Below are 24,784 nucleotides of genomic sequence, written 5' to 3' on the forward strand. Positions count from 1 at the left end.
ATCTCTCCCCCCATCACTCCCCCATCACTCCCCCATCACCCCCGTCACTCCCCACTCTCCCATCTCTCCCCCCATCTCTCCCCCATCTCTCCCCATCTCTCCCCCCATCTCTCCCCCACTCTCCCCATCTCTCCCCCCATCTCTCCCCCATCTCTCCCCACTCTCCCCCCATCTCTCCCCATCTCTCCCCCATCTCTCCCCCCATCTCTCCCCCATCTCTCCCCCCATCTCCCCCATCTCTCCCCATCTCTCCCCCCATCTCTCCCCATCTCTCCCCCATCTCTCCCCCATCTCTCCCCATCTCTCCCCCCATCTCTCCCCATCTCTCCCCATCTCTCCCCCCATCTCTCCCCATCTCTCCCCCATCTCTCCCCCATCTCTCCCCCATCTCTCCCCATCTCTCCCCCCATCTCCCCCATCTCTCCCCATCTCTCCCCCCATCTCTCTCCCATCTCTCCCCCATCTCTCCCCCCATCTCTCCCCCATCTCTCCCCCCATCTCCCCCCATCTCTCCCCATCTCTCCCCCCATCTCTCCCCATCTCTCCCCCATCTCTCCCCCATCTCTCCCCATCTCTCCCCCCATCTCTCCCCATCTCTCCCCCATCTCTCCCCCCATCTCTCCCCCATCTCTCCCCCCATCTCTCCCCCATCTCTCCCCATCTCTCCCCCCATCTCTCCCCATCTCTCCCCCATCTCTCCCCCATCTCTCCCCATCTCTCCCCCCATCTCTCCCCATCTCTCCCCCATCTCTCCCCCATCTCTCCCCCATCTCTCCCCCCATCTCTCCCCCATCTCTCCCCATCTCTCCCCCCATCTCTCCCCCATCTCTCCCCCATCTCTCCCCATCTCTCCCCCATCTCTCCCCCATCTCTCCCCCCATCTCTCTCTCCCCCCCATCTCTCCCCCCATCTCTCCCCCCATCTCTCCCCCCATCTCTCCCCGTCTCTCCCCATCTCTCCCCATCTCTCCCCCCATCTCTCCCCCATCTCTCCCCATCTCTCCCCCCATCTCTCCCCCATCTCTCCCCATCTCTCCCCCCATCTCTCCCCCATCTCTCCCCCCATCTCCCCCCATCTCTCCCCATCTCTCCCCCCATCTCTCCCCATCTCTCCCCCCATCTCTCTCTCCCCCCCATCTCTCCCCCATCTCTCCCCATCTCTCCCCCCATCTCTCCCCCATCTCTCCCCCATCTCTCCCCCCATCTCTCCCCCATCTCTCCCCCCATCTCTCTCTCTCTCTCCCCCCATCTCTCCCCCATCTCTCTCTCCCCCCATCTCTCTCTCTCTCTCCCCCCATCTCTCTCTCTCTCCCCCATCTCTCCCCCATCTCTCTCTCCCCCCATCTCTCTCTCTCTCTCCCCCCATCTCTCTCTCTCTCCCCCATCTCTCCCCCAACTCTCTCCCCATCTCTCCCCCATCTCTCTCTCTCTCTCCCAATCTCTCCCCCATATCTCTCTCTCCCCCATCTCTCTCTCCCCCCCATCTCTCTCTCTCTCTCCCCATCTCTCTCTCCCACTCCATCTCTTTCTCCCTCACTCCCCCCTCTCTTGCAGGCACCGGGTGGTGGTTTCCTACCCCCCGCAGAGTGAGGCGGAACTGGAACTCAAGGAGGGCGACATCGTGTTTGTGCACAGGAAGCGGGAGGACGGCTGGTTCAAGGGCACGCTGCAGCGGAACGGGAAGACGGGCCTCTTCCCCGGGAGCTTCGTGGAAAACATCTGAGGAGCCACCGGGGGCTGGACCTCTCCTATCACCGCATCCATCACAAGGTCCACAGGGACCCGGGGCGGCAGGACCAGGGTGCGTGCCATGTGCCTGGTCCTGTCTGATTCACTCCACAGAGGAACCTTTTCTAAAAAGATATCTAGCTGAGACGGACAACTGTTTACAAGGCTTAACTAATTTATTTGCTTTTTTAAACTTGAATTTTTCTTGTAATAGATAAATTCTTTGGATTATGATTTTAAGAAATTATTAATTTATGAAATGATAGCCAAGGAGAAGCTGGATGATCCCCTGTCGGGAGCAAAAGTGTGTCCTTGATGCGGATGCAGCCCCTGCCCCCCTGGGCTTCACCTCGGCTTCTTTGAGTCAGAGATGCCCGTTCTCGGGTTTGCTTGTCTCTTTGGGAAACCAGGACACACAAGTGAATCCGTGTCGCTGAGGGACCCCGGGGTAGCAGGGCAGGAGCCTGTCTCTCTGGTTGGGGTTGGGAATCACTCCAAGACCTAGTCCTTAGTTTAACCTTGAAGGTCTCTGATTCCCTAGAATAAGGAAGAAGAAAGCACAGCCCTTGGACAGAATGTGTTCAGAAATAGATTTAGTTTCATAACAGAAGCGGCTCAGCTCGGTGGCTGGAAGTTGAACTAAGGTTGCCACCTGTCTGAGGATGGCTCTGAATGTTATTGCGCTGTCACCCTGGGACCTGCCTGTGCAGTCATGCAGGAGGGACCCTGTGAGGCGACCCAGGCATCCGTGTGGCGCTTCCCACGCCCCCGCCCCCGAGGGTGGTGGACCCCCTGCACAGAGGCCACGGGCGATGCCCACCCGCCTGGGCTGTACCGGGCAGCCCCTCCTCTGCCCCAAACCAGGCCCTCCCCGGCTGTGACCTGGGCTCCCTGTCCCTCCAGGTGGCTGCAGGCGGGGCCTCAGGGCAGCGCCTCCCTGGCAGGCTGGTGGGTGCAGGTGGGCGGAGCCCACATCCTGCAGCCCGGCCCTGGCAGCCCACCTCCACCCTGTCCGACCACGCGGCCTGGGTCAGGGCTGCCCTCCAAACAGAACCAGGGAATTGGGCTTGGCGACATCAGAGACCGTGGCCACGGCTTTCTCATGAAAAAGCAGATGCAAAAGCCTTTTTCATTTTTTACTTTTAAGAATTACAGCTGGGGAATCAAAACATAGACTGTGAGTCTTCTCACAGTAGCAGGCGGTTTCATGGTCTTAAAGAGATATATTATGTGGTTGAAATAAAATCATTCCTAAATTAAGCATTTTTTATAAGACACTGTACATTATGTTCCTGTGTATTGAATTTTTTAAAAAAATACTTTACTGGGATATTCATGTAATATATAAAGTTTTGGTGAAATGAAATTTAGCTAGAAACAAAGCTGCCATCAGCTTTCATCTGTGTAAGTTGACACCAATGTGTCATAATATTCTTTATTTTGGGAAATTAGTGTATTTTATAAAAATTTTAAAAAGTAAGACTACTACTACAGGATAAGATCATTTTTTTACCTGTCTTTTCTCCATATTTTAAGCTATGTGATTGAAGTACCTCTGTTAATAGTTTCCTGGTATGAAGTTGGTTAAAATTTCATCTGTTAATAGATCACTTAGATAATATAATGTATGGGTTTTCTGTTGGTTTTGGGGGCACAGTAGATGGAGATTTTGTAACAAGGGCTTGTTACACGGCGATTAAGGTAATGATAAAATTGCAGTTTATTGTTCCTTTTCATGTTAATAATTTGAAGACTGGAGAAAAGGTTCAAGATTAAAATTTGATGTTCAGCCTTTTTGCATCCATTGTGTCCATCCTTAAAGTTTTTCTTTTTCTTTTTTTTGTCTTAAACATGGCATAGTTTCTACTTCATAAAAATTCTTTGCATGTTCCTCAGACAGACGGCATCCACAAGAATCGGTTCGGTGGTTATGATACAGTTTACCTCTCCAGCCAACCAACCTTATTTGTTAATGAGGTTTCCCCAGAGAGTTTACGGTCTTGACAGAGCGTGCGGCGTCTCAAGCAGGGGCTGGGTGACTCGTGTGCTCCCCCTTCCCCCTTCACGGTGGCTAAGCCGTCCGGTGACTCTGGAAGTTTCTTCTTGGCCACAGAAGGGAGTACCAGACCTAAACCAGCCGTGCAGTAGCCTGCAGGTCTCGCAAGGCACGGACGCATCATCTTCACACTCACTGTGATTTTAACCCCCATGGAAAGCCAGCAAGTCGTAAGTTTAAAAAGACTGCGTCTATCGGGTTTAAAAAGTATTTTCCTAATTTAACTTTTAGTTGCTAACAAATTGTCAGAATTAAGAATCAAGAAATGTAGGTTGTGTGAGAGCTTTTGCCGAAAGCTGCCTTTGTAACCACCTGGGCAAGTCGGTGATCATTTAGTTTCCCCCTGTGAAAAGCGCTATTTTAACATGTGCACTGTTTTCACCTCTGCTTTCAGATATTTCACTACACTCTCCTGGGGTGTATGCACGAGCCTTTGCTGGGTCTAATCAGATTTAGAAAGAACAAGTTAAGGTGGTGTTTCCAACTGCGGTGCATGTAATTTTCTATTTCTCATGAGAACAGGACAGTGTTTTCATGCCTCCAGAAGCTCAGGTGAACATTTCAATCCAGAGCTCTATACAACATTAGGATTCAAGTTTGGAAAGCGCTTTTAGTAGATGTTAGACTAAGTTGTACAACTTTTTGTGTGTATCCATGTGAAATTTTTAAAATTGTCTTGAACCAATTAAGCTATGTTCTTATCGAGGTAGCATCCTGTTTGAATTGCTTTTTCCCAAGAAAAAGAATATGCCAACCAACCGCAGTAACAGAGGGGGTGTCATGCAAGACTAGCCGTGTCCAGCTGAGCACAGGCTTGCCCTTCCCTGACTCCTGTGAACGCCCGGCTCTGTTCTTGGTGGTAAGTGATTCTCACCAGAGACCAGAAGGATCTGGTGGGGTGGCCTGTGTGAACTATAAATGCCTTAAAATACCCTCCCTCTTTCACAGAGGAATGTTTATCTCATTTCTCTTGTCTTTCTGTTAATAACTTGTAATAACTTTCTGACTTGGCTATTTAAATTTCCATCCTAAACAGCACCTTAATCTCACTGGATGCAAATTCTTGTTGCTCTGCAGCCACCCAGACCCCAGGAACCTTGATGGAGAGACCTGCGTGTGGCATTGGTCTTCGAGTCACCATACTGTGGTTACAGGTCAGACTACTTGAGTGATATCCTTAAGTCTCCAGAGGTAGCAGAGTGGTCAGTGAGCCAGCTGCCACTGCTATGGCCCACAACTTAGAGAGGAAATTCAGTTCCAGAAGGCTTTGACCTTGAGTTGAATCTTTCCGGGTATGAGACCTTTGTAAAAGTCCCAGAAGGAACCGGGAGAGACCTTCCTATATGTGACTCAAAAACCAGAAGCCATACAAAAGAAAACGTGGATATCTTCAACTACAGAAAAAATACCTACGTGATAAAAGACCTTAATCAAAGTCAAAAGAAAATAATAGAAAAAAATTTTGTAACTCCTGTGACAGGCAAGGAGAATTTCCTTCATATATAAAGAGCTCCTGGGACTCAATAAGAGTAAGAATGAAAACCCAAAAGTAAAACTGACCAAGAATATGGGACAGAAACTGCCAGTGCCCTCCCAATACCCAGTGCCCTCTTCTCCCTTATTAACTTATTCCCGGGCAATGACCTCACTTTAAAAGCCCCATTTTCCAGTTTCCTTCAGACACAGCCACGTTACTGAGTTGTTGCTGAAACAGAAGCTACGTGTCAAAGGGGGCTTCTGTGAGGCTTCTTAAAAGGGAGGAGGCACACACCCTGTGGCCGTTTTCTTTGTGTGGCCGTTTTCTTTTTCCTTCTTGTAGCCTGCAGTGTACACACGTTAGCTGGTACTCCAGCAGCTATCTTGAGCCTAGGTGACCTTTAAGACGGAAGCCACATTTTAATATGATGGGGGCCAGGAAACGAGGAGCTTGAGACCCTGATAACCTTGCAGCCTTTGTGCCGGCCTGAACTACTCGTCTCCAGACATGATCTGTGTGAGAATAAACCCCTTGACTGTAGTCCGGTCTCTCACCCACACCAACCTGATGCCAATATTAACTGGCAGTTCCTCAAAAAAGAAATGCCGGGGCTTCCCTGGTGGCGCAGTAGTTGAGCGTCCGCCTGCCGATGCAGGGGACACGGGTTCGTGCCCTGGTCCGGGAGGATCCCACATGCTGTGGAGCGGCTGGGCCCGTGAGCCATGGCCGCTGAGCCTGCGCGTCCGGAGCCTGTGCTCCGCAACGGGAGAGGCCACAACAGTGAGAGGCCGGTGTACCGCAAAAAAAAAAAAAAAAAAAAATTCATAGCATCTGTGCTGGCCCTGGCCCTCCAGCTCGCTCTCTCTGTAGGTTCTCTAGTTCACCCTTCAAGGAGTTCCATCATCTTTGCAGGTGGAGTGTCTGAAAAACCCTCTTTGGAAGGAAATCAGTCTGCCACAACCAGCTGGCCTTGAATTCACAAGACTTAGTTGATGAAAGAGGCTAAAGGCAGCTGTACAGTTATCTTTGAATTGCTGGTAAATGTTTGAGATACGGAATATAGGTGAGCGTAGTGGAGAAATAAACGTATCAGTGGTTATTCTCTAGAGCAGTGCTGTCCATCAGAGCATCTGCTCCGGGGAGCGATGGGATGTCTCATACCCGTGCTGTCCAGTACGGGGGCCGCTTGCCACGTGTGGCTGCCGTGACCCAGGAACTGAATCTCTAATCTGAGTGCATTTAAATTAATTTAAGTTTAAATAGAAATAGTCACATGTAGCCAATAGCTACTGTAATAGTGCAGTTGAAGAGAATAAAAATCTGTTTTTAGATGATCACCCAAAAAACGGAGAAACGTGCTATACTGGGTCCAGCTTCTCATTCAGGGGCACCAGCCCATGATTTTAAGATAAATCATATTAGAAACCTCAAGGGAATTCCGTGGCAGTCCAGTGGTTAAGACTCCACGCTTCCAGTGCAGGGGGTGCGGGTTTGACAACACTTGGTCGGGGAACTAAGATCCCGCATGCCGTGCAGCACGGCCAAAAAATAAAAATAAAAAAATGAAAGTAGAATTAGAAATCCGCCCAAGATATGTGAAAGCGTCGTACCTTTAGCAGCAGAGATGACTTCTTTGCTCTTTAATAGTTTCTTCTTCCCTCATCATCGAAGAATTGGGCCAAGTGACAGATTCGAGTCACGAAGAGAATTGGGGTCCCCTGAGGCCTCTGATGTGTGGAGGGAACGCCGCTTCTCTGCAGGCAGAGGCCGCTGAGTCTTCAGAAGTCAGCCCATGTCTTCCAAGTGCGTCTTGATGTGATGCTGAGTCCACGAGGGGCCAGCAGGATGGACACGTGACTCCCTGGGCTGTCAAGGTGATGGTCAGGGGCTCTGCCTTCTGTGAGCTAATGAACGTTCTCAGCAGATTGGGGTCGGGGTTTATAGAGAGAAAACACAGAATTCGAGCCCTGTCATTCAACGTGAAATGAACCCCGGGAACAAGGCCGTGCTTCTCATCCTATTCCTGGCGAGCCCATTCCTTCTGCCAGTGAAAACTGAAAGCTTGATAGAATTACCTTTTCCCTTTTTTTAAGCACTCAAGGGCATTACAAGACATAAAGCGAAAACGTCCTTTTGGGTTAAGCCAATTTCCTGATCTCTGATATCCCAGGAGCACATTCAGTAAACCCCGTAAAGGCAGATGCAAAGCGAGGGCGGAGGCCTGGCTGCCAGCTCCTCCTCGACACCTGCGAGCCCAGGGTCATTTGTAAGCCACCTGTCTTCCCCTCCCTTGCACACGTGGAGTGAGCTTTCTGCTGGGACCTGATTCTGATGGAGAACCCTGGTTTGGGGGAGGGAGGGTCTGGGGATAGGATCCTTCTGAGGTTTTACAAGATGCCAAGCAGCAGGACCACCAAGTCTGCGAATCCTTTCTGTGGATCAGCGACCAGCTTTAGCCGCTCCAGTTCCATAAGCGCACCATGGCTGTTGAAACCCTCCATGTCCAGTAAATAAAGACAGACACAGAGAATAATTGAACAGACGCGGTGCTTAAAAGCAGCTCCCCTATCATGTGGGCCCCGTGGTGCTCGAGCAGTGGGGTCCACACAGCACAGGCACCTCCAAGGCCATGGGGTGAGGACGAGCCCTCCATCCCGTCCAGGAGGAGATGCCAGGAGGGTGACGAGCTGCCACGCCCTTTGGCTCTGGCCATGTGGCGCTGAGGCCATGTCCACATGTGACCTCGCTGCTGGTTCCCCTGGGGCAGCAACTGTGGGGTTGCTGTGATGTGGCGATGGTGGCAGAAATCAAAGCCGGGCTCGAGTTTCTACCCTCCAAGCTGAAACAATTCCGCCTGTGATTCATTTACCCACTGAGACAGATGCTCAGGACTGGCCTGTTATCACTTGGCCCCTGTAATCACCCTGGGGTAAGTGAAGCTTCCAAGAAGAGGGCGTCACAAAGGAAACGCGCCACCCGAGCAGAGCTGTAATGATCTTGCCCACCGGCTAAATTCGCCCAGTGGCTTAGGCATGAGAGAACAGACACAAAACTTTGAAAATCAGAGTCTTAGCCTTTGATCCTGAGCTGTTCCTTATGCCAGAGAATGCATTTTTTCTTTCCTTAAAAAAAAAAAAAAGATCCTATATACACTAATGTATAAAATAGATAGCTAATAAGAACCTGCTGTATAAAAAATAAAATTCAAAAAACAATCCTGTTTTGTATTATTTCTGTCCTGTCGCCCTGTCTCTCTGTGTGTCTGCGGCTCTCCCTGCCCTTTCCCTGCTCAGTGTGGGTGTTGGGCTCATGGAGCTTGGTGTGTGGAACGATGTCCCATCAACCCGTGTCCTCATATAGAAATGATCTACCAGGTGTCCTCTTTAAACTCCCATCTGAAGAGCCTTTGAGGTTTTTTGTTGTTCTTGTTTGATTGTTTTTACCTTTTCTCTCTTTTCAGTTTTAGTTGTATCAAGACATTATCAGAGTACTGGGATATAATGAAAAGCAGCAGAGCTGAATCAGAATGGGGAAAAAGGCCTAAATGATTCCACTTAAATTCAGATTCTTAAGGGGCTGAAATACATTTTTTTTTTAGTTGCCTGAGATTAATACCTATGTGCCCTACTATATTTCAAAATCAACTCCATATTTATTGAGTGGGTTCTCACAAACCACCTGTGTTTAGCTACTACAACGATGGGTATTATGAAAGATACAGAAGAAATGATTTTTTTATCCTGCAAAAGTTTGGGGATTGCTTACAAAAATGTATACAATAAAAAATGGTAAAAGCAAAATAGATAAAATGTGAGATCATGGAAAACAAGTAGGATACCAGGAGGAGGGGATAATTAGAAGGAAGAAATATAAGACACTGTCCCTGCCCTCAAGGAGAGCACAGTCTGGATGGGGAGAAGCACACAAGCTGAAAATTCTAAGAAATATTAGAAGACAATGCATCACTCTAATAACTTTGCGGCAGAGATTACAAACCCGACATGAGCTTGGAGGAGAGGGAGGCGAGAAAGGCAGGAGTATGTTTTAAATAAAAAGGTGATGGGGCCTGAGCGATGAAGACGGAGAAATTTCAAATACGTTTCGGAGGAAGCACAGGACAGGCGGGCACAGGAAGGACCGCAACACAAAGGCTCAGTGGCAGACACAAGGCAGCTCATCTCTGGGGAGATGGAAACCCAGGGCTTGCACAGAAAGTGCGTGCTTTGTAGTGAGCACAGGGCCAGATGCCTGCCTGCAAGTCAGGGAAGGCCAGCGGAAGGGTTCATCTGATGCTGCTGAAGGTTTCCCGATACAGAAGTGACATGGAGGGAAGACCAGCCCGGCCATGGTACGGGAGATCAGATGCGGAGCTGGGGGCCCGGGAGTCAGAGATGTGGAGATGAGAGCTGCTCGCCCCGCCCCCTCTGCGCAGGGCAGAGGGGACAAAGAAGCTGGAGGAGACATTTAGAGAAAAGGGCCGGTAGGAATTGATGGCTGAAGAATAGAGATGGAGGAGGTGGGACAAAAACAGCATCTAAGATGTGCAGCAGGGTGACCATGGCAACCGCGGAGCCTCTGGGAAGGATGCAGACGTCAGCCGGAAGTGTAGTTCCAGGTCAAGACGGGAAGTTCCATTTTGGAAACCGTGAGTTCAAAATGATGGCAGGACTTTTAAATTTCTTCCTGAAAACATGACATTTAAGCTCAAGTGGGGCAACGGTGGGAAAACGACCAACCAGGTGCTTTGAACTCCTTCAGGGACAATGGGTGTGTGAGGTGGACAAGCCAGGACCGACGGCTGCAGCTGGGAAAGGCTCACAGGACAGAGTTGTCGTCTGGTGACGGGGCGAGAAGAGGGTCCCGGACAGCAGCTTCCAGCAGGAGAGGCCAGCAGGACCCCCCACGGCAGACGGAGGGGCCGAGGAAGGCGGCGTAGTTCCCGCCTCCTCTGCACGGAGCCCCTGCGGGGTGGGGGGAGCTCCATTTGACCTCAGCGAGTTCTGTTCACAGTGCTTTGGAGCCAAACCAAGAAGTTCTTGGCAGCCATGCTGACCCTTTTCCCTCCTCTCTTAAAAAAAAATTGTTTTTAAAGCTATTCCTCTTTGAGAAAAGAATGCAAAGGCCTTGTAGACCCAGTCAGAGCTGAAATAAAATCCCTGTGTCTTTGCTCTAATATAACTGTGCGATGATGTGGAAATTCTGCCGGCAGATCAGATGGGGATGGACGTGTAGGAAAGATGTCTTTAAAATCACAAACGTCTCAGTGAACACAGCCCAATAGTTGATATACAAACATGAGAGTGTTTCCTTACATTGATTTTTCGTGTGCAAAGTAAGGCCAGATCCTTTATGAGACAGGCCACCCTGCTGCTCACTGTGCTGTTCGTATAACTGCGGGTGGAGAACCCGCAGCCCGGCTACGAGGAGAGATTTCGCCAGGTGCCCCTGCATAACCTGCAAGCATCCCGCTTGCTGTCTGGACCTGCATCTTGCTGGGCCTTCCCCTGATGCAATTTCTTTCCGTCTCTAATCCTTTTCTCTGCTTCTTTGATTGCATCCCTCCACCCTCCCCGGACACATGGCCACAGAGAGGGAAGAAACACATGTTGTTGATGATCCTATTAACTCTGCTGGTGATTTCTCAAGGTCGGAACACAGGGTGACTTGAAAATGTTTCCCTTCTAACAGGACAGAGGGAGGAGAAGGACCCAGAATTGTTTGTGTTTCTCCCTCGAAGAAAGGAAACATCCTGGGAGCCAGATGACCACGCAGACCCTCAGAGATGGCAAGTCCACACCGTGGATTCCTGTGTCCCCAAATGCAGAGATGGACCTGGGGGAGGTGTCACCTGATGTGGCTGAAGATCGTGCTGGGCTGGTACAGACTCCCCCTGTCCTCTGTCCTGTGCTGACGAATCTCACCCACAACCCAGGCATAGAAATAGAAGGTCAGTCAGAGATCCCAGGTACCCGTCCCTGCAGTGCAGGCGGCGTGGAGGGGAGGCTGAGCAGGGCCGTCCCGCCCGAACCCAAGCCCCCAGGGGCTGGGTCTGCTCCTCTGCTGGTGGGCGAGGCCGGGATCTGAGCGGGAAGCTGCTGGTGGGACCCCCAGAAACGCTGCCCCTGGTGATCGTTCCTCAGGAGTACGAGCGGGTCTCCCGTCTCTCGCCCTGTTCTCTTGCTGTGTCCGACCCGTCTCCTCTGCGCTGTTCAATCTGCTCATGTGCCTGCTGAATTCTTTTTTAATTGGAGTTTAGTCGATTTACAATGCTGTGTTCGTTTCAGGTGTACAGCAGAGTGATTCAGTTATACGTATACAGGTATCCACTCTTTTTGAGATTATTTTCCCCTATAGGTTATTACAGTGTTGAGTAGAGTTCCCTGTGCTCTGCAGTAGGTCCTTGTTGGTCATCTATTTTATAGATAGTCGTGTGTGTACGTCAATCTGAAACTCCTGATTTACCCCTCCCTCCTTCCCCTTTGGTAACCATAAAGTTGTTTTCGATGATGAGTCTGTTTCTGTTTTGTAAAATAAGTTCATTTGTTTCTTTTTTTAGATTGCACGTATAAGTGATAGCATACATTTGTCTTTCTCTTTCTGACTTCACTTATATGATAATCTCTAGGTCCATCCATGTTGCTGCAAATGGCATTATTTTGTTCTTTTTTATGGCTGAGTAATATTCCATTGTGCATATGTACCACATCTTCTTTATCTGTCATGTCACGTGTTGACAGACATTTATATTGCTTCCATGTCCTGGCTATTGTAAATAGTGCTTCTGTGAACATTGGGGTGCATGTGTCTTTTCAAATTATGGTTTTCTCCATCATGTACTTGCTGACTTTTGTCTGTGATTTTCCTTGTTCTTAAAGGTGGCAGAGGGTGCGGGGTGTCCTGTGTGTCTCTGATCACGGTAGTTAAGATGTGTTTTTTTAGGATGAGGTGGATCCTGCTGCAGACCTTTGGGAGAAGCGAAACATTTAGATTTATGGCAGTTTTTGTTTGGCATCTTAGCGACAAGGATGAGAGTAGGTGCAGGGTTGTGGGAACCTAAGGCTCTATGTTTGGGGCTTAAAGACGTGGAGGAATCACAGGACCCCTTCCGGCCCAGCAGAGCGAGCGTTCCAGGGCCCCTCCCTGACAACGGAACACGGGTGGTAGTCTTCCTGAGACGCGCCAGCCCCTTTCCCCGTACCTGACCGTGAACTTCTGGTAGCCTGGGTGCAGACGTGGGTGCAGACGGGCTAGATCGTGGGTCACTAAGTGATCAGGGCAGAGAGGAGCCGGTGGCTGAACAGGGCCTGGTGGTGGCGAGTCGGGACCAGCGCCCGGAGCTGGGCTGGGGGAGGAGGCAGTGGGTTCGGGCAGGGTCTCCTCCCGCAGCCTGGCGGGTGTCAGAGCCCGTGCCGTCTCCTCCCGTCTCACTGGCCAGGGACCCTCCGAGCATCTCTATCTCAGTGAAGGGCGCCCCCGCCAAACTGGCCCAGGGACTTGGAGCCGAGCCCCTTAATCCCTGCAGCTCCCGGGCACCGGGTGGGGTAGTGGTGGGCACGGCAGCTGAGGCCTGGGGCTGGGGGTCTTCTCAGTAGCAGGGGAGGGAGAGGGGTGGAATGTGTCTCTGAGTCTTGTGTCATCTGCTGCCATTGCTCCACTGGGCCAGAGAAGAGCCCTTTGTAGAAGTTCCGGGAACAGTGACTCTCTAGGGCTGGCTTGGTCGGGAGGCCCTCACGCCCTCCCAGGCCCGAGCCCAGGGTGTTACAGCCCCAGGGGCCCAGGGCCAGGGGCCAGAGCTCCCCTCTCTGTGACAAGACCGCGACCTCGCTGACAGGAAGCCCGCTCCTTTTAAACCCTCAAAGCACAGGGCCTCAGGGGTTGGCCCCTTGCCTACAGACCATGTGGGTCTTTAACACCTCTCAGCCTCCTGGCAGGGGTCCTTCTCCACTCTCCCCCGCACCCCCATTTCTAGTGGTCTGAGTAGTTCATTGACTGAATAGTGGATATTTGTGCACAGATATGTTGAACTCAGTACTGTGCTTTTGAAGACTCACGATTCTAACAATTTGAAATAATCTTGCTTTTGTTGCCAGAGAGACGTAAGCTGTATTAAGTGAGACTAAACGGTGATGCTTAAGAAGGTAAATAAGGCCCAGAGATTATAAACTCTTCTACGTGGTGGCTCCTGTGTGTTTCTGTGGTGGAATCTGAGTCGCCAGTGACGGGCGTGAAGCTTGCAGGGCAGCAGGCGTCTGGGGTGGGCTGCAGCCACTGGTCAGAATGTCCACCCACGCACAGGCTCTCCGGGCACAAGGACGGCGTGTGTGGGCTGCAGGGCATGGGGTTTGGGCTCAGACGTCGGACGCGCAGACAGCTGCACGCTGCCTCATCCTCCAGGGATGTGCTGGGCTGTGAGGAAGCTGCCGTGGAAGCTGGGTGGGGGTCGTTCACAGATCACAGAGAACGTGCAACCCCTCAGCCCCTGCGTGGCTTCTGTCTTCTCAAAGAAGAGTCCTCTGCAAACTAAAAAGCGCAGATCAAACAGCCAAGAGGATTGTATGAGAGCATGTTCCTAGCCAGGAAAAGGAAATCCCGGGATGCTGAAGAATCCACAGATGCAGTTGAGAAATCCTTGGGATAATCTCGGAGGAATCGTGAAAAATATCGGAGCCCCAAGAGATGGGGAGATGGTAGTTGTAATTTTCAAAAAGAGAAAGAGGGCAGGTTCTGTGAAGTTCAGGTGAGCGGACTTGATGTTGACTCTTGGCCAGCATGTTGAAGAACGTCCGCGAAGATGGTTTCCAAGCTCTTGCAAAGGGCATCAGTGGCTCTGAAGAGCCAGCCCAGGTCCCGAAAAACACATGGTGTCAGGCTGTTTCCACCTTTTCCGACAGGACTGTCCGACTGGCAAACGTGTAAGTGAGGTTGGTGATGACGGCCCACAGTCCAGGAAGGACTCACTCCAGGGCCGTGAGGATGAGGGAAGAGGCAGGTCTCACTGGCCGCTTTTAGGTCAAAACAGAAGAGACAGATTCTAGTTAGTTTAAGCAGAAAAAGGATTTTATTCAAAGATACAGAGCCGCTTACCGACTCTCGGGAAGGGCTAGACAGCCGGGTCTGGACATCACACATCAGAACCACATCCAGAAATCACGGGGCTGGTCCTGTGAGGACACAAGAGCTTGTCAACACCAGCCTGGGCATCGCCTTTCCCACTGCCGACACCATGACCCTGGTGTCCCCAAGGGCATGAAGCTGTCCCCACCCTCTCGAGCTCCTGGGTCAAAGTTCTGCACGATGCTTCCAACCGCTGGGGCCCGGATCCCATGGCTGTACCCGAGCTGCAAAGGATGCTGGGAAAGCCAGCCGCTGGCATTTTCTGCCTTACATTCTGGGAGATGGTCTTGGCTCCCAAAAGACTCATAAGGTGGGTAATTGCCCCACATAGAAAAGGGGCTCAGATGATGACGGCCATAAAGACTGGCTAATGTCCTCCTCCCAGGGGTTGAGGGAGAGGGTAATTGGGTAGGTTTATAAATGGTCGAAGGATCATAGGGTTGCTAATTAATCACTCCTTTTTAATCTAAAAGAAGGTTGTTATTGGCATACCGCAGGACTCTGCGTTTTTGTGCTACACAAGATTTTTTTTTTTAATCGGTGGCTTATTTTATCTGCAGGTGACACAGAACTAGAGTGGAACGCTAATACATTCAAGGGAAAAATCAGAATCACAAAAGGTCTCTGAAAGTCTGAATGAACCAGCCCATAGGACAGGACAAAGTCTACCAGTAAGTAAATGGCGGCTCTGTTTTTGGGTTTTGAAAACCCAACCGGCTCAAATGCGTAGTCGCTGCTAAGAAACAAGCCATTGTTTAATGCGGTTGCCAGGAAAGCTAATTAAACTCCAGGCCTCGTGAATGGACCACAGTGTTTAGAACAAAGCGGTCCCGCTCGGCACTGAGCGGCCACAGCTGAGCCCTGAGCCAAGCCACGAGCACCGCGGTCCACGAGGGCCCGGCCGGTCGTAGATGTTCCCAGGGGCTCCGGGAAGGTGAGTGGGCTCAGCGCTGGGCCAAGAAGAGGGGCCTTGGAGGGAGGGATACGAGAGGGGTCACCAGTCACCCAAAGAGTGTGCACATGGCAGAAGGGGAGATTTCGCCCACAGGGTGTCAGGGGCCGAAACTGAGGCCCAATCCAGCAAACCATAGGGCGTCCTCAGCAAGAGGAAGAAACCATTCTGTTGCAGGAAGGGGGCCCCCTTCCAGGGCCCGAGAGTGGGCTGTTGTCTGACACTCGGATGTGAACTGTCCGGGGAGACACACGTGCTGACAAAGCAAGAGACGTTACTGGGAAGGTGCGCCCGGGCAGAGAGCAGCGGGGTAAGGGAGCCCAGGAGGACTGCCCTCCACATGGCTCACAGTCTCGAGTTTTATGGTGATGGGGTTAGTTTCCGGGTTGTCTCTGGCCAGTCAGCTTGCTTGGCTCATATTTGGTCCGACTCAGAGTCCCTCCTGGTGGCGCACGCATCTCAGCCAAGATGGATTCCAGCGAGGAGGATTCTGGGAGGTTGGCAGGACATATGGACTGGAGTCTCCTCTCTCCTTTCGACCTTTCCCGAATTCTTCCGGTCGGTGGTAGCTTGTTAGTTCCGCATTCCTTACCAGGACCTCCTGTTGAAAGAGAACTCACGCAAGCGGTTACTCCCGGGCCTGGCTGGGGCCGGAGGTTTCCGTCAGTGGTTCCCCAGCAGTTCTGCCTGAGCTAGAAGAGTCTGGGGCAGGGGTGGGGTGGGGCGTATCACACGTACCTGTCACTGGAGGTGTTCAGATGAGAGGTCGTGGCCAGCAGTAGAGGCGCTGTTGAGGGGCCCGCAGCTAAGCTTAGACTAAGTGAACGTCCAACTTTTTTTAGCTTTAATATTTTTATTTAAACATTTTATTGAGATACAGTTGGCATATAACACCGAATTAGTGTCAGGTGTATAATGATACAATATACGTATATATTGTGGAATGATCGCCACACTGTCGAGGTAACATCCTTTCTCATACAGTTACAGAATCCTTTAACTGTGACGAGAACTTTTAAGATCTACTCTCTCTGCAACGTTCAACTCTGCGGTACTGTATTGCTAACTATAGTCAGCATGCTGTACACTACATCCCAGGGCTTAGTCATTTTACAACTGGAAGCTTGTACCTTCTGACCCCACTGTTGGCAACCGGTGTTTAGCTTTCTCTGACTCATTTCACTGAGCATAATGCCCTCCAAGTCCATCCATGTTGCTGCAAACGGCAGGATTTCTTTCTTTCTCGTGGCTGAGTAATATTCCATTGTGTGTATCCACCACATCTTCCTTATCCATTTATTTATTGATGGACACTTAGGGAGCTCCCAAGTCTTGGCTCTTATAAATAGTGCTGCTATGAACCTAGGGGTGCATGTATCTTTTATAATTAGTGTTTTCATTTTTTTTCGGACAAGTACCCAGGAGTGGAATTTCTGGGTCAGATGGTAGTTCTATTTTTAGTTTTTTAAGGACCCTCCGTACTGTTCTCCATAGTGGCTGTATCAGTTTACATTCCCACCAACAGTGCAGGAAGGTTCCCTTTTCTCCACACCCTCTCCAGCATTTGATATTTGTATTCCTTTTGATGATGGCCATTCTGACAGGTGTGAGGTGATATCTCACTGTGGTTTAGATGTGCATTTCCCTGATGATTAGTGATGTGGGACATCTTTTCATGTGCTTGTTGGCCATCTGTATGTCTTCTTTGGAAAAATGTCTATTCAGGTCTTCTGCCCATGTTCTAACTGGATTGTTTGCTTTTGCTATTGAGTTGTATGAGCTCTTTTGGAGAGTGACCCCTTACCAGATATATGGTTTGCAAATATTTACTCCCATTCAGTAGATTTCCTTTTCATTTTGTTGATGGCTTCCTTCGCTGTGCAGAAGTTTTAGTTTGAGGTAGTCCCACTTGCTTATTTTTGCTTAGAACTTTCCATTTTAAGATTTTATTTTCTATGGAAATATCTGGCATTACGAAGGTAATATAAGTAGCTCTAATGTATGCATGAGCATTTTAAGAGACTTGATTTAGTCTCTGCTGAATACTTGAGCTGCACCCAACTTACAGTGGAGATGGGAGATAGCCTCGTTTTACCTGCAGGGTTGATAATGCTTTCATTTCAGTTCCGCATGAATTGTGACAGTCACGCCAGCCTGGAGCCGCGCGAGGGAAGGGGGGTGAGTGAAGAGAGTCCAAAGAAAGCAAACGAAGACGTTCAGCTTCAGGGCACTTGGAGAAGCACGGTCCGGGCCTCTCACCCACATTCCAGGAGAGAAGCAACGCAGGGGACGAACGAAGGGAATTGTGGTGCTCAAGCTGGTTGCTCCGGGTGGACGGGGAGGGGTCCCGAGGGGCCCTGAGCACAGTGGGTGCCACGTTGGGAGGACAGGGTAGCTCGTGCTTACATGGTCATTTTCTGCTTCCAAGATAACAGCAGGTGGAAGGGGGGAGAAACAAAGAAAAAGCAGACCCTCTACTACGTACACAGTGAGTCCCTACATACAGACACGTTCCGTCCTGAGAGTGTGTTCGTAAGTCCAATTTGTTCATAAGTCCAGCAAAGTTAGCCTAGGTACCCAACTAACACAATCGGGTATATAGTACTGTACTGTCATAGGTTTCTAATACTCTTCACACAAATAATACATAAAAAACAGAGAAACACAAGAAATACAGAAACCCTTTTAAATCTTACAGTACAGTCCCTTGAAAAGTACACTAGTCCAGTACAACAGCTGGCACACAGGGGCTGGCATCGAGGGAACAGGCAAGAAGAGTTACTGACTGGAGGGGGGAGAGGAGGTGGGAGATGGTAGAGCTGAAGGGTCCTCAGCAACAGGAGACGGAGGGCGAGCTGCAGTTTCACTCCCGCCTGACGCTGATGGCACAGGTTCTGGGTCCTTGCTGGAACCACATGCATGTTCGCATCTTTGAAAGTTCGTGACTTGAAGGTTCGTATGTAGGGGCCTTACTGTATTACCTTAGATTAGACCAGCATGGTGGGAACTGTGATTATGAGGATGACAAGGCTGGCAGTGCTCGTGGCCTGTGACCTGTAGAGAGACCACGTGCTTCTCTCTCCTGAATCCTTCCCCGAATTAGGGTCAGGAAGTGCCAAGGAGCACTCTGAAAGCAGCAGATTTCTGGAAATTCAGAGTATGTCTTGTCCAGGTCCTGCTAACCCCACCCCAAAGTGTAGGTGAATCCTCAGCACACAAGGCGGCCTTTGTGATTGGACTCTTTGGGGGCACATGGGGCAGGGGGCAGGGATTTCCAACGTGTACGGTGGGTTTCAAATGTATGGTGACACCTCTGACGTGCAAAACGGGCCTCTATTCCTCTGGAACTGCACCGAGTTTGCTGGTGTGGTGGTGAAAACCCAGACTTGGCCCTTGAGGGTAACAGACCCCCTTCTGGCCTAAAAGCCTCCTCTGGGCAATTCCTCGGTCAGTAGGATTTTAACTCGTTCGGGGCTGGTCTCCTTCGTCTTCTCCACCGCTGACCCTGGGGTGAGGCCTGTGCTTTCTGTGCTCCTGTCCCCAGCCCCCCACCTTGGAGACGTCTTGTCACCTTGCTCTCGGTGTCGGCCTTGGGCCCGTGCCTTCACCGCTGACCCCCTCCACCCCGGCGGGGCTGCTCTCAGCAACCCCTCCTCCCCCGCTGCCTTCCTCCCCGTCCCGAGGGCCTGTGACTTCCCCACTCGGAGAGAGAGCTGAGGGGGCTGAGGTGGGTGGTCGTCCGCCGCCCTCCATCAGTCCAGGCCTGCCCTCCCCGCGTCCCTGTAGGGCAGGCGGCCAGGGCGGCGGAGACACAGGCCCCAGGCCCTCCGCCCTCACCCCGCGTTCTCTGCCCCAGCCCGCAGACTCGCAGCGCTGGGGATGCGACCCCCCGCCCACGCCTCCTGTACGGCTCTCCCCCCACCTGCCTGTCTAGGCTCCGCCGCCGCCCCCTGTCCTGTGTACGAAATACTTTCATTGCTTTGTTTCTTGCTGGGGAAATGACCTCGTACCGTGACCTGCATCCTTTAGAAGGTAACACCTGCTCCACGCGCTCTCCTGCAAGGTCTTAGCATCATCTTAAAGCCAAGCCCCTTTGAAACTCCAGACCAAAGCACCACCCCTCTCTCTCTCCCGCCCCGCCCCACCCCACCCCGCCCCACCCCGCCCCACCCCGCCCCACCCCGCCCCACCCCGCCCCACCCCGCCCCGGCGCCTGCCCCACCCCGCCCCCGCGCCGCCCCGCCCCCGCCCCCGCCCCTGCCCCGCGCCGCCCCGCGCCCCGCCCCGCGCCCACCTTTCTCTTACGCACACGCTCGCACGCACGCGCACGCCAGCGTCTTCAGCTTCACGTCGTAAATTGTGACTCCGCTCAGCACCTCCCCTGACTGCTGCGTCCGGGCCGTGTCCTGAGCACATCAGCGCCATCGGACCCACGGGTGGACAGCCAGTAACTCCCCGAGGTAAAGAACCTTAAAATTTTAAAATGTTGTTTTAATCTTCGAGAACCCCTATGCCTCCACGCCACGTAAGTGAAGATGAAAACGTGTGAGTAAAAGGCAGGGTGACGTGAGTGTGCCTTGCCCCCGTCCTGGTGGAGCCCCGGTAAAGGAGAAGCGGGGTCCCTCGTGACCGCTCAGAGCACCTCACCTAGTCGGCGAGTGTTTCTCCGTTTCCAAACCTTCCCCAGAGGAAACAGGGAGATCACACTGCCGCCCCGCAAATCCAGTGGAGGCGCAGCCCACCTGCACTCCTGCGGTCGTCCGTAAAGACCGGTCGGTTTGCAAGCTGGCACAGTGGTCATGGCGGCCCTGTCGCTTCTCGTCCAAAAGGCTTTACGTTTTAGAGGGCAGCTAGGTTTCTGTGCTTCGAGTCTGCCTGGGCCCATTAGGGGTTGTCTGGGATGTACTTCCCGTAAGCGGCGTGTGGGGTGTCGGTGCCGGCCTCACAGCAGGGATCGTGGGGGGGCTGTTCGGACCCCAGGCCTTCCGTGTGCCGCTGTCCCCAGTGGTCCGCCACCTCTGGAGGCCACCTTCTCCCACGCCGCCAAGCCTGCCACCCCTCGTTGCCTGGACCACAGCGCTGGTGGCATCTCAGCAGAGCTGACGGGCGTTTGGCAGGGGTGTGCTGATGGCAGGGGCAGGCGGTGGCCCGGAGGACGCAGCTCCGGGGACACAGCTGGGGCCGCCTTCTCGGGAGAAGGGAGAGAGGAGAAAAAGCAGAGGGGATGACTTTCACGAGGAAGAGTGGGCGGCGCCGAATCCGGTGAACATGTAGACGCTTTCAGCATTTTCCCTGCGCTTCTCCACGGGACGTGGGGGGCAGAGGTGGAGCCTGAAGTTGACACGATCCAGGGGGCCTCTTTAGGGAGAAGAACACGGAGACACTGCTTGGGGAGAGATCCCCAGTGTTCTCCTTACTTGCTGCAGGTGATCCTTTCTTCTGACAATAAAAAAGAAGAAGAATGCAAAATTAGGTTACAAAATTAGATATGACATAACGAGTGAAGAAATCACCGAGAATTATGTATTTTTAAAAAGCTAACAAATAATACAAAATCACAAAATCCAGAAACATAATACAATATTTGCATTAACTAACTGGCTGCTATACTTCTGTAAAGCTTTTCCCTCCCTACCTCCTTTGCCTGTATATTCTTTGGTCGTGTTTTTATTTTTTTTTATTTTATTTATTTTTTTTTTTGTGGTACGCGGGCCTCTCACTGTTGTGGCCTCTCCCGTTGCGGAGCACAGGCTCCGGATGCGCAGGCTCAGCAGCCATGGCTCACGGGCCCAGCCGCTCCGCGGCATATGGGATCCTCCAAGACCGGGGCACGAACCCGTATCCCCTGCATCGGCAGGCGGACTCTCAACCACTGCGCCACCAGGGAGGCCCTGGTCGTGTTTTTAAATAAAAGATTGAATATCATTCAGTCTTTCCTCTGGCCTGGCTGGTTGAAGTGGATTTATGGATAGTTTGAACGTGTTGTTCTTGGTTAAAGCCATTTAAAATCCTGGGGTGGTGTTAAATCTGGGATCACGTCTATCACATTCCCTTTACTCTTTCTTTTTTTAAAAGATTTTTTTGCTGCGGACCATTTTTAAAGTTTTTATTGAATTTGTTACAATATTGCTTCCGTTTTATGTTTTTTTGGCCACGCGGCATGTGGGATCTTAGCTCCCGACCAGGGATCGAACCCTCACCCCCTGCATCGGAAGACGAAGTCTTAACCAGTGGACCGCCAGGGAAGTCCCTATCACGTTCCCTTTAAAGATAAGCTGTGGACTCAAGGAATGGCCCACAGACTGGCTTCCAGCTCCCAGTGTTCTGAGAGTGCTGTAAGATTGCGATCCGAGCACTTGGTGCCAGAGGCTGCGGTGCACGTCTACACTGAATGTAGAGCCGGGCCTTGCTCCTCCTCATGGTGAGGTCGGGCAAGTTGGCATAACGTGTGGTGGTTTTCCTGGAGGCCGTTCCTGCGTCGGGCGACCGGCAGTGACTAGCCATCCACAGATGCGTCTGTGATCCAGGTGGATGCGCCCCTAACTCGGCGCCCGTGGCTGCAGCCCCAGAGGGCTCACGGCCACCTTGGCGCCACCTGACACGAGAGGCCCTTGAGTTAAACTATCTTACGTTTGTACATTTTATTACTAACAGATACACGCACAGCCAGGGGCCTTCCTAGAACCTTGGAAGGAGTTGTGAGGCTGAGGGATTCTGAGGCTTCGGAGCAGCCGCATCTTAAGGATGAAGGGTGCCGGGCGTCAGGTCCTACCCGAGAAGGCTGCCCGGAAGACCACCCGCCTCAATGGCCAGTTCTGGGACTTGCTGACAGAGTCATTTTGAAGGAGGGGTGAGGCGTGGGGGATGAATGCAGCACGAGTGGCAACTTGGGGGGGTTCTGCAGGCTCTCAGACCGCCCCCACCAGTGCCCACCAGCAGAGTCCAGTGCCCCGAGCAGACACAGCCCTGTCGTGATGAGTTTTAGGAAGGTAAGCAGTGTCTCTGCCTCCTTAGCTCTCTGGATATTCAAGTGATGTGATTTTTGTTGTCACTGTTTCTCTTTTGTGCTGTTTGTGCTATGAGTGGGTGGCGAGCGTCAGGGTGAGGGTCGTCTGTGGACTGAGGTGGGGGGAGCACGCTTTGGCACACCTGGAACGCGGTCACTGCCAGCCAGGGCGCGAGGAGGGGGAGTGTGTGGGCTGGGAGCCAGCAGGGCAGCATGCAGCTGAGGAGCTATAGCTCTTCCTGCGTGGCCGTGAATCACTCTGCCCGGACCGTCCGCATGTTGCACGGCTGCTCCCCGGGAAGGACGGACGCCCTGGAGACCCTGGACCAACAACGGCTTCTTGTGGAGCAGAGACGCCAGCTTCACGGCCACCTTAGGGGCTGCAGACGAGCGTCGCAGGAAGGACACAGGACGGGGTGTGGGCTGCCCTCCTGCTTCCGCCTCAGAAGGAAGAAGCCACACCATCCTGGGGCCAGTCACCAAGGCCAGCGTGATGACAAAACGTCGGGACGGACAGTGAGTGTGTGTGGTTGTGAAATGACGCTCGTCCTGTTACTGCCGGGTCCGCCCACTGTGACCAGGACTGTTTCCGAAGCACCCTTCTATCCAGCGCGTCAGAGTTTGAGGAGTGATGCTTGGGCCGTTATCTTTTTTCTTCCCCGTCTCTCTTCTCTCTTTCCTCTGAATTGCTGCCAAAGCGACTTGAGTTGTATAACGTAGAGCCGGGAGCTAGGTAGGGGTGGGGAGCAGTTTGTATACAGATGAGCCGAACGTGGAGGAAACTCAAGAAAGGGTGGGTAACCCTCAGGTGTGGACCCGACGCACCTAGCCCACGTTAGCTGGTGTTGGCCGAGGGTAGAACTCGAGGGAAGGAGTGTTGGTTCAAGTTAGAAAGGCTCTGGTTTCTGTTTGATGTGAAGCAAATCATGCCGTTCAGAAGTCCTGTGACGCTCAAAGGTGTAACCAGCATTTGCACCGTGCTGTATGGGGTCCAAAGCACAGATGCCAACACGGGGCCTTTGAAAACGACACATCTGTAAATGATGCCTGCCCTTTGGGTGTTCCACCTGTGGTTGCTTTTCTTTCTATTGTCTTGTTTAATATTAATTTTGTTACGGTATCCTCTTTTTCCCCCCCTTTTTTTAAATTGAAGTATAGTTGATTTACAGTGTTGTGTTAGTTTCAGGTGTACAGCAAAGTGATTCAGTTATACATATACATATATTCATTCTTTTCAGATTCTTTTCCCATATAGGTTATTACAGAGTGTTGAGTAGAGTTCCCTGTGCTATACAATAGGACCTTGTTGGTTATTTTATATACAGTAGTATGTATGTGTTAATCCCAAGCTCCTAATTTATCCCTCCCCCTGTCCCACGTTTCCCCTTTGGTAACCATAATTTTGTTGTTGAAACCTGTGAGTCTGTCTCTGTTATATAAATAAGTTCATTTGTATCATTTTAAAATTAGATTCCACATATGAGTGATATCATAGGATATTTGTCTGAGTTACTTCAGTTATATGATAATCTTTAGGTCCATCCATGTTGCTACAAATGGCATTATTTCATTCTTTTTTATGGCTGCATATATTCCATTGTGTGTATGTATGTGTGTGTGTGTGTGTATATATGTGTGTGTATATCTATCTATCTATCTATATATATATAAAACCACATTTTTTTATAACCATTCCTCTGGGTGCATGTATGTTTTCGAACCATGGTTTTCTCAGGGTATATGCCCAGTAGTGGGATTGCTGGATCATATGGTAATTCTATTTTTAGTTGTTTTTTTTAATGAATTTGAAGTTTGTTTTTTTAAGTTAATTAATTAATTAATTTTTGGCTGCATTGGGTCTTCGTTGCGGTGCACGGGCTTCTCACTGCAGTGGCTTCTCGTTGTGGAACATGGGCTCTGGGTACATGGGCTTCAGTAGTTGTGACACACGGGCTCAGTAGTTGTGGCTCGTGGGCTCTAGAGCACAGGCTCAGTAGTTGTGGCGCACGGGCTTAGTTGCTCCGCGGCATGTGGGATCTTCACGGGGCAGGGCTCGAACCCGTGTACCCTGCATTGGCAGACGGATTCTTAACCACTGCTCCACCAGGGAAGTCCTATTTTTAGTTTTTTAAGGAACCTCCGCACTGTTCTCCATAGTCGCTGTATCAACTTACATTCCCACCAACAGTGTAGGAGGGTTCCCTTTTCTCCACACCCTCTCCAGCATTTATTGTTTGTAGATTTTCTGATGATGCCCATTCAAACTGGTGTGAGGTGATACCTCATTGTAGTTTTGATCTGCATTTTTCTAATAATTAGTGATGTTGAGCATCTTTTCATGGGCTTTGTTGGCCATCTGTATGTCTTCTTTGGAGAAATGTCTGTTTAGGTCTTCTGCCCATTTTTGGATTGGGTGGTTTTTTTTTTTTTTTTTTTGATGTAGAGCTGCATG

The 24,784-nt window shown here is 51.2% G+C and overlaps 1 protein-coding gene across 1 annotated transcript in view; it reads left to right on the plus strand.

The window, feature by feature from the left end:
• SH3RF1 (SH3 domain containing ring finger 1) overlaps nucleotides 1-1,722 on the plus strand; it is a gene marked incomplete at both ends in the record, with an annotated part of 147,513 nt that extends 145,791 nt beyond the window's left edge. The window contains one exon of the mRNA XM_079706875.1: nucleotides 1,554-1,722. Coding sequence (XP_079563001.1) covers nucleotides 1,554-1,722 — 169 coding nt within the window. The remainder of the gene's footprint in view (nucleotides 1-1,553) is intronic.
• Between the last annotated feature and the right edge of the window lie 23,062 nt (nucleotides 1,723-24,784).

Source organism: Hyperoodon ampullatus (assembly GCF_949752795.1).
Source record: "Hyperoodon ampullatus genome assembly, chromosome: 6".
Classification (NCBI taxonomy): Eukaryota; Metazoa; Chordata; class Mammalia; order Artiodactyla; family Ziphiidae; genus Hyperoodon; species Hyperoodon ampullatus.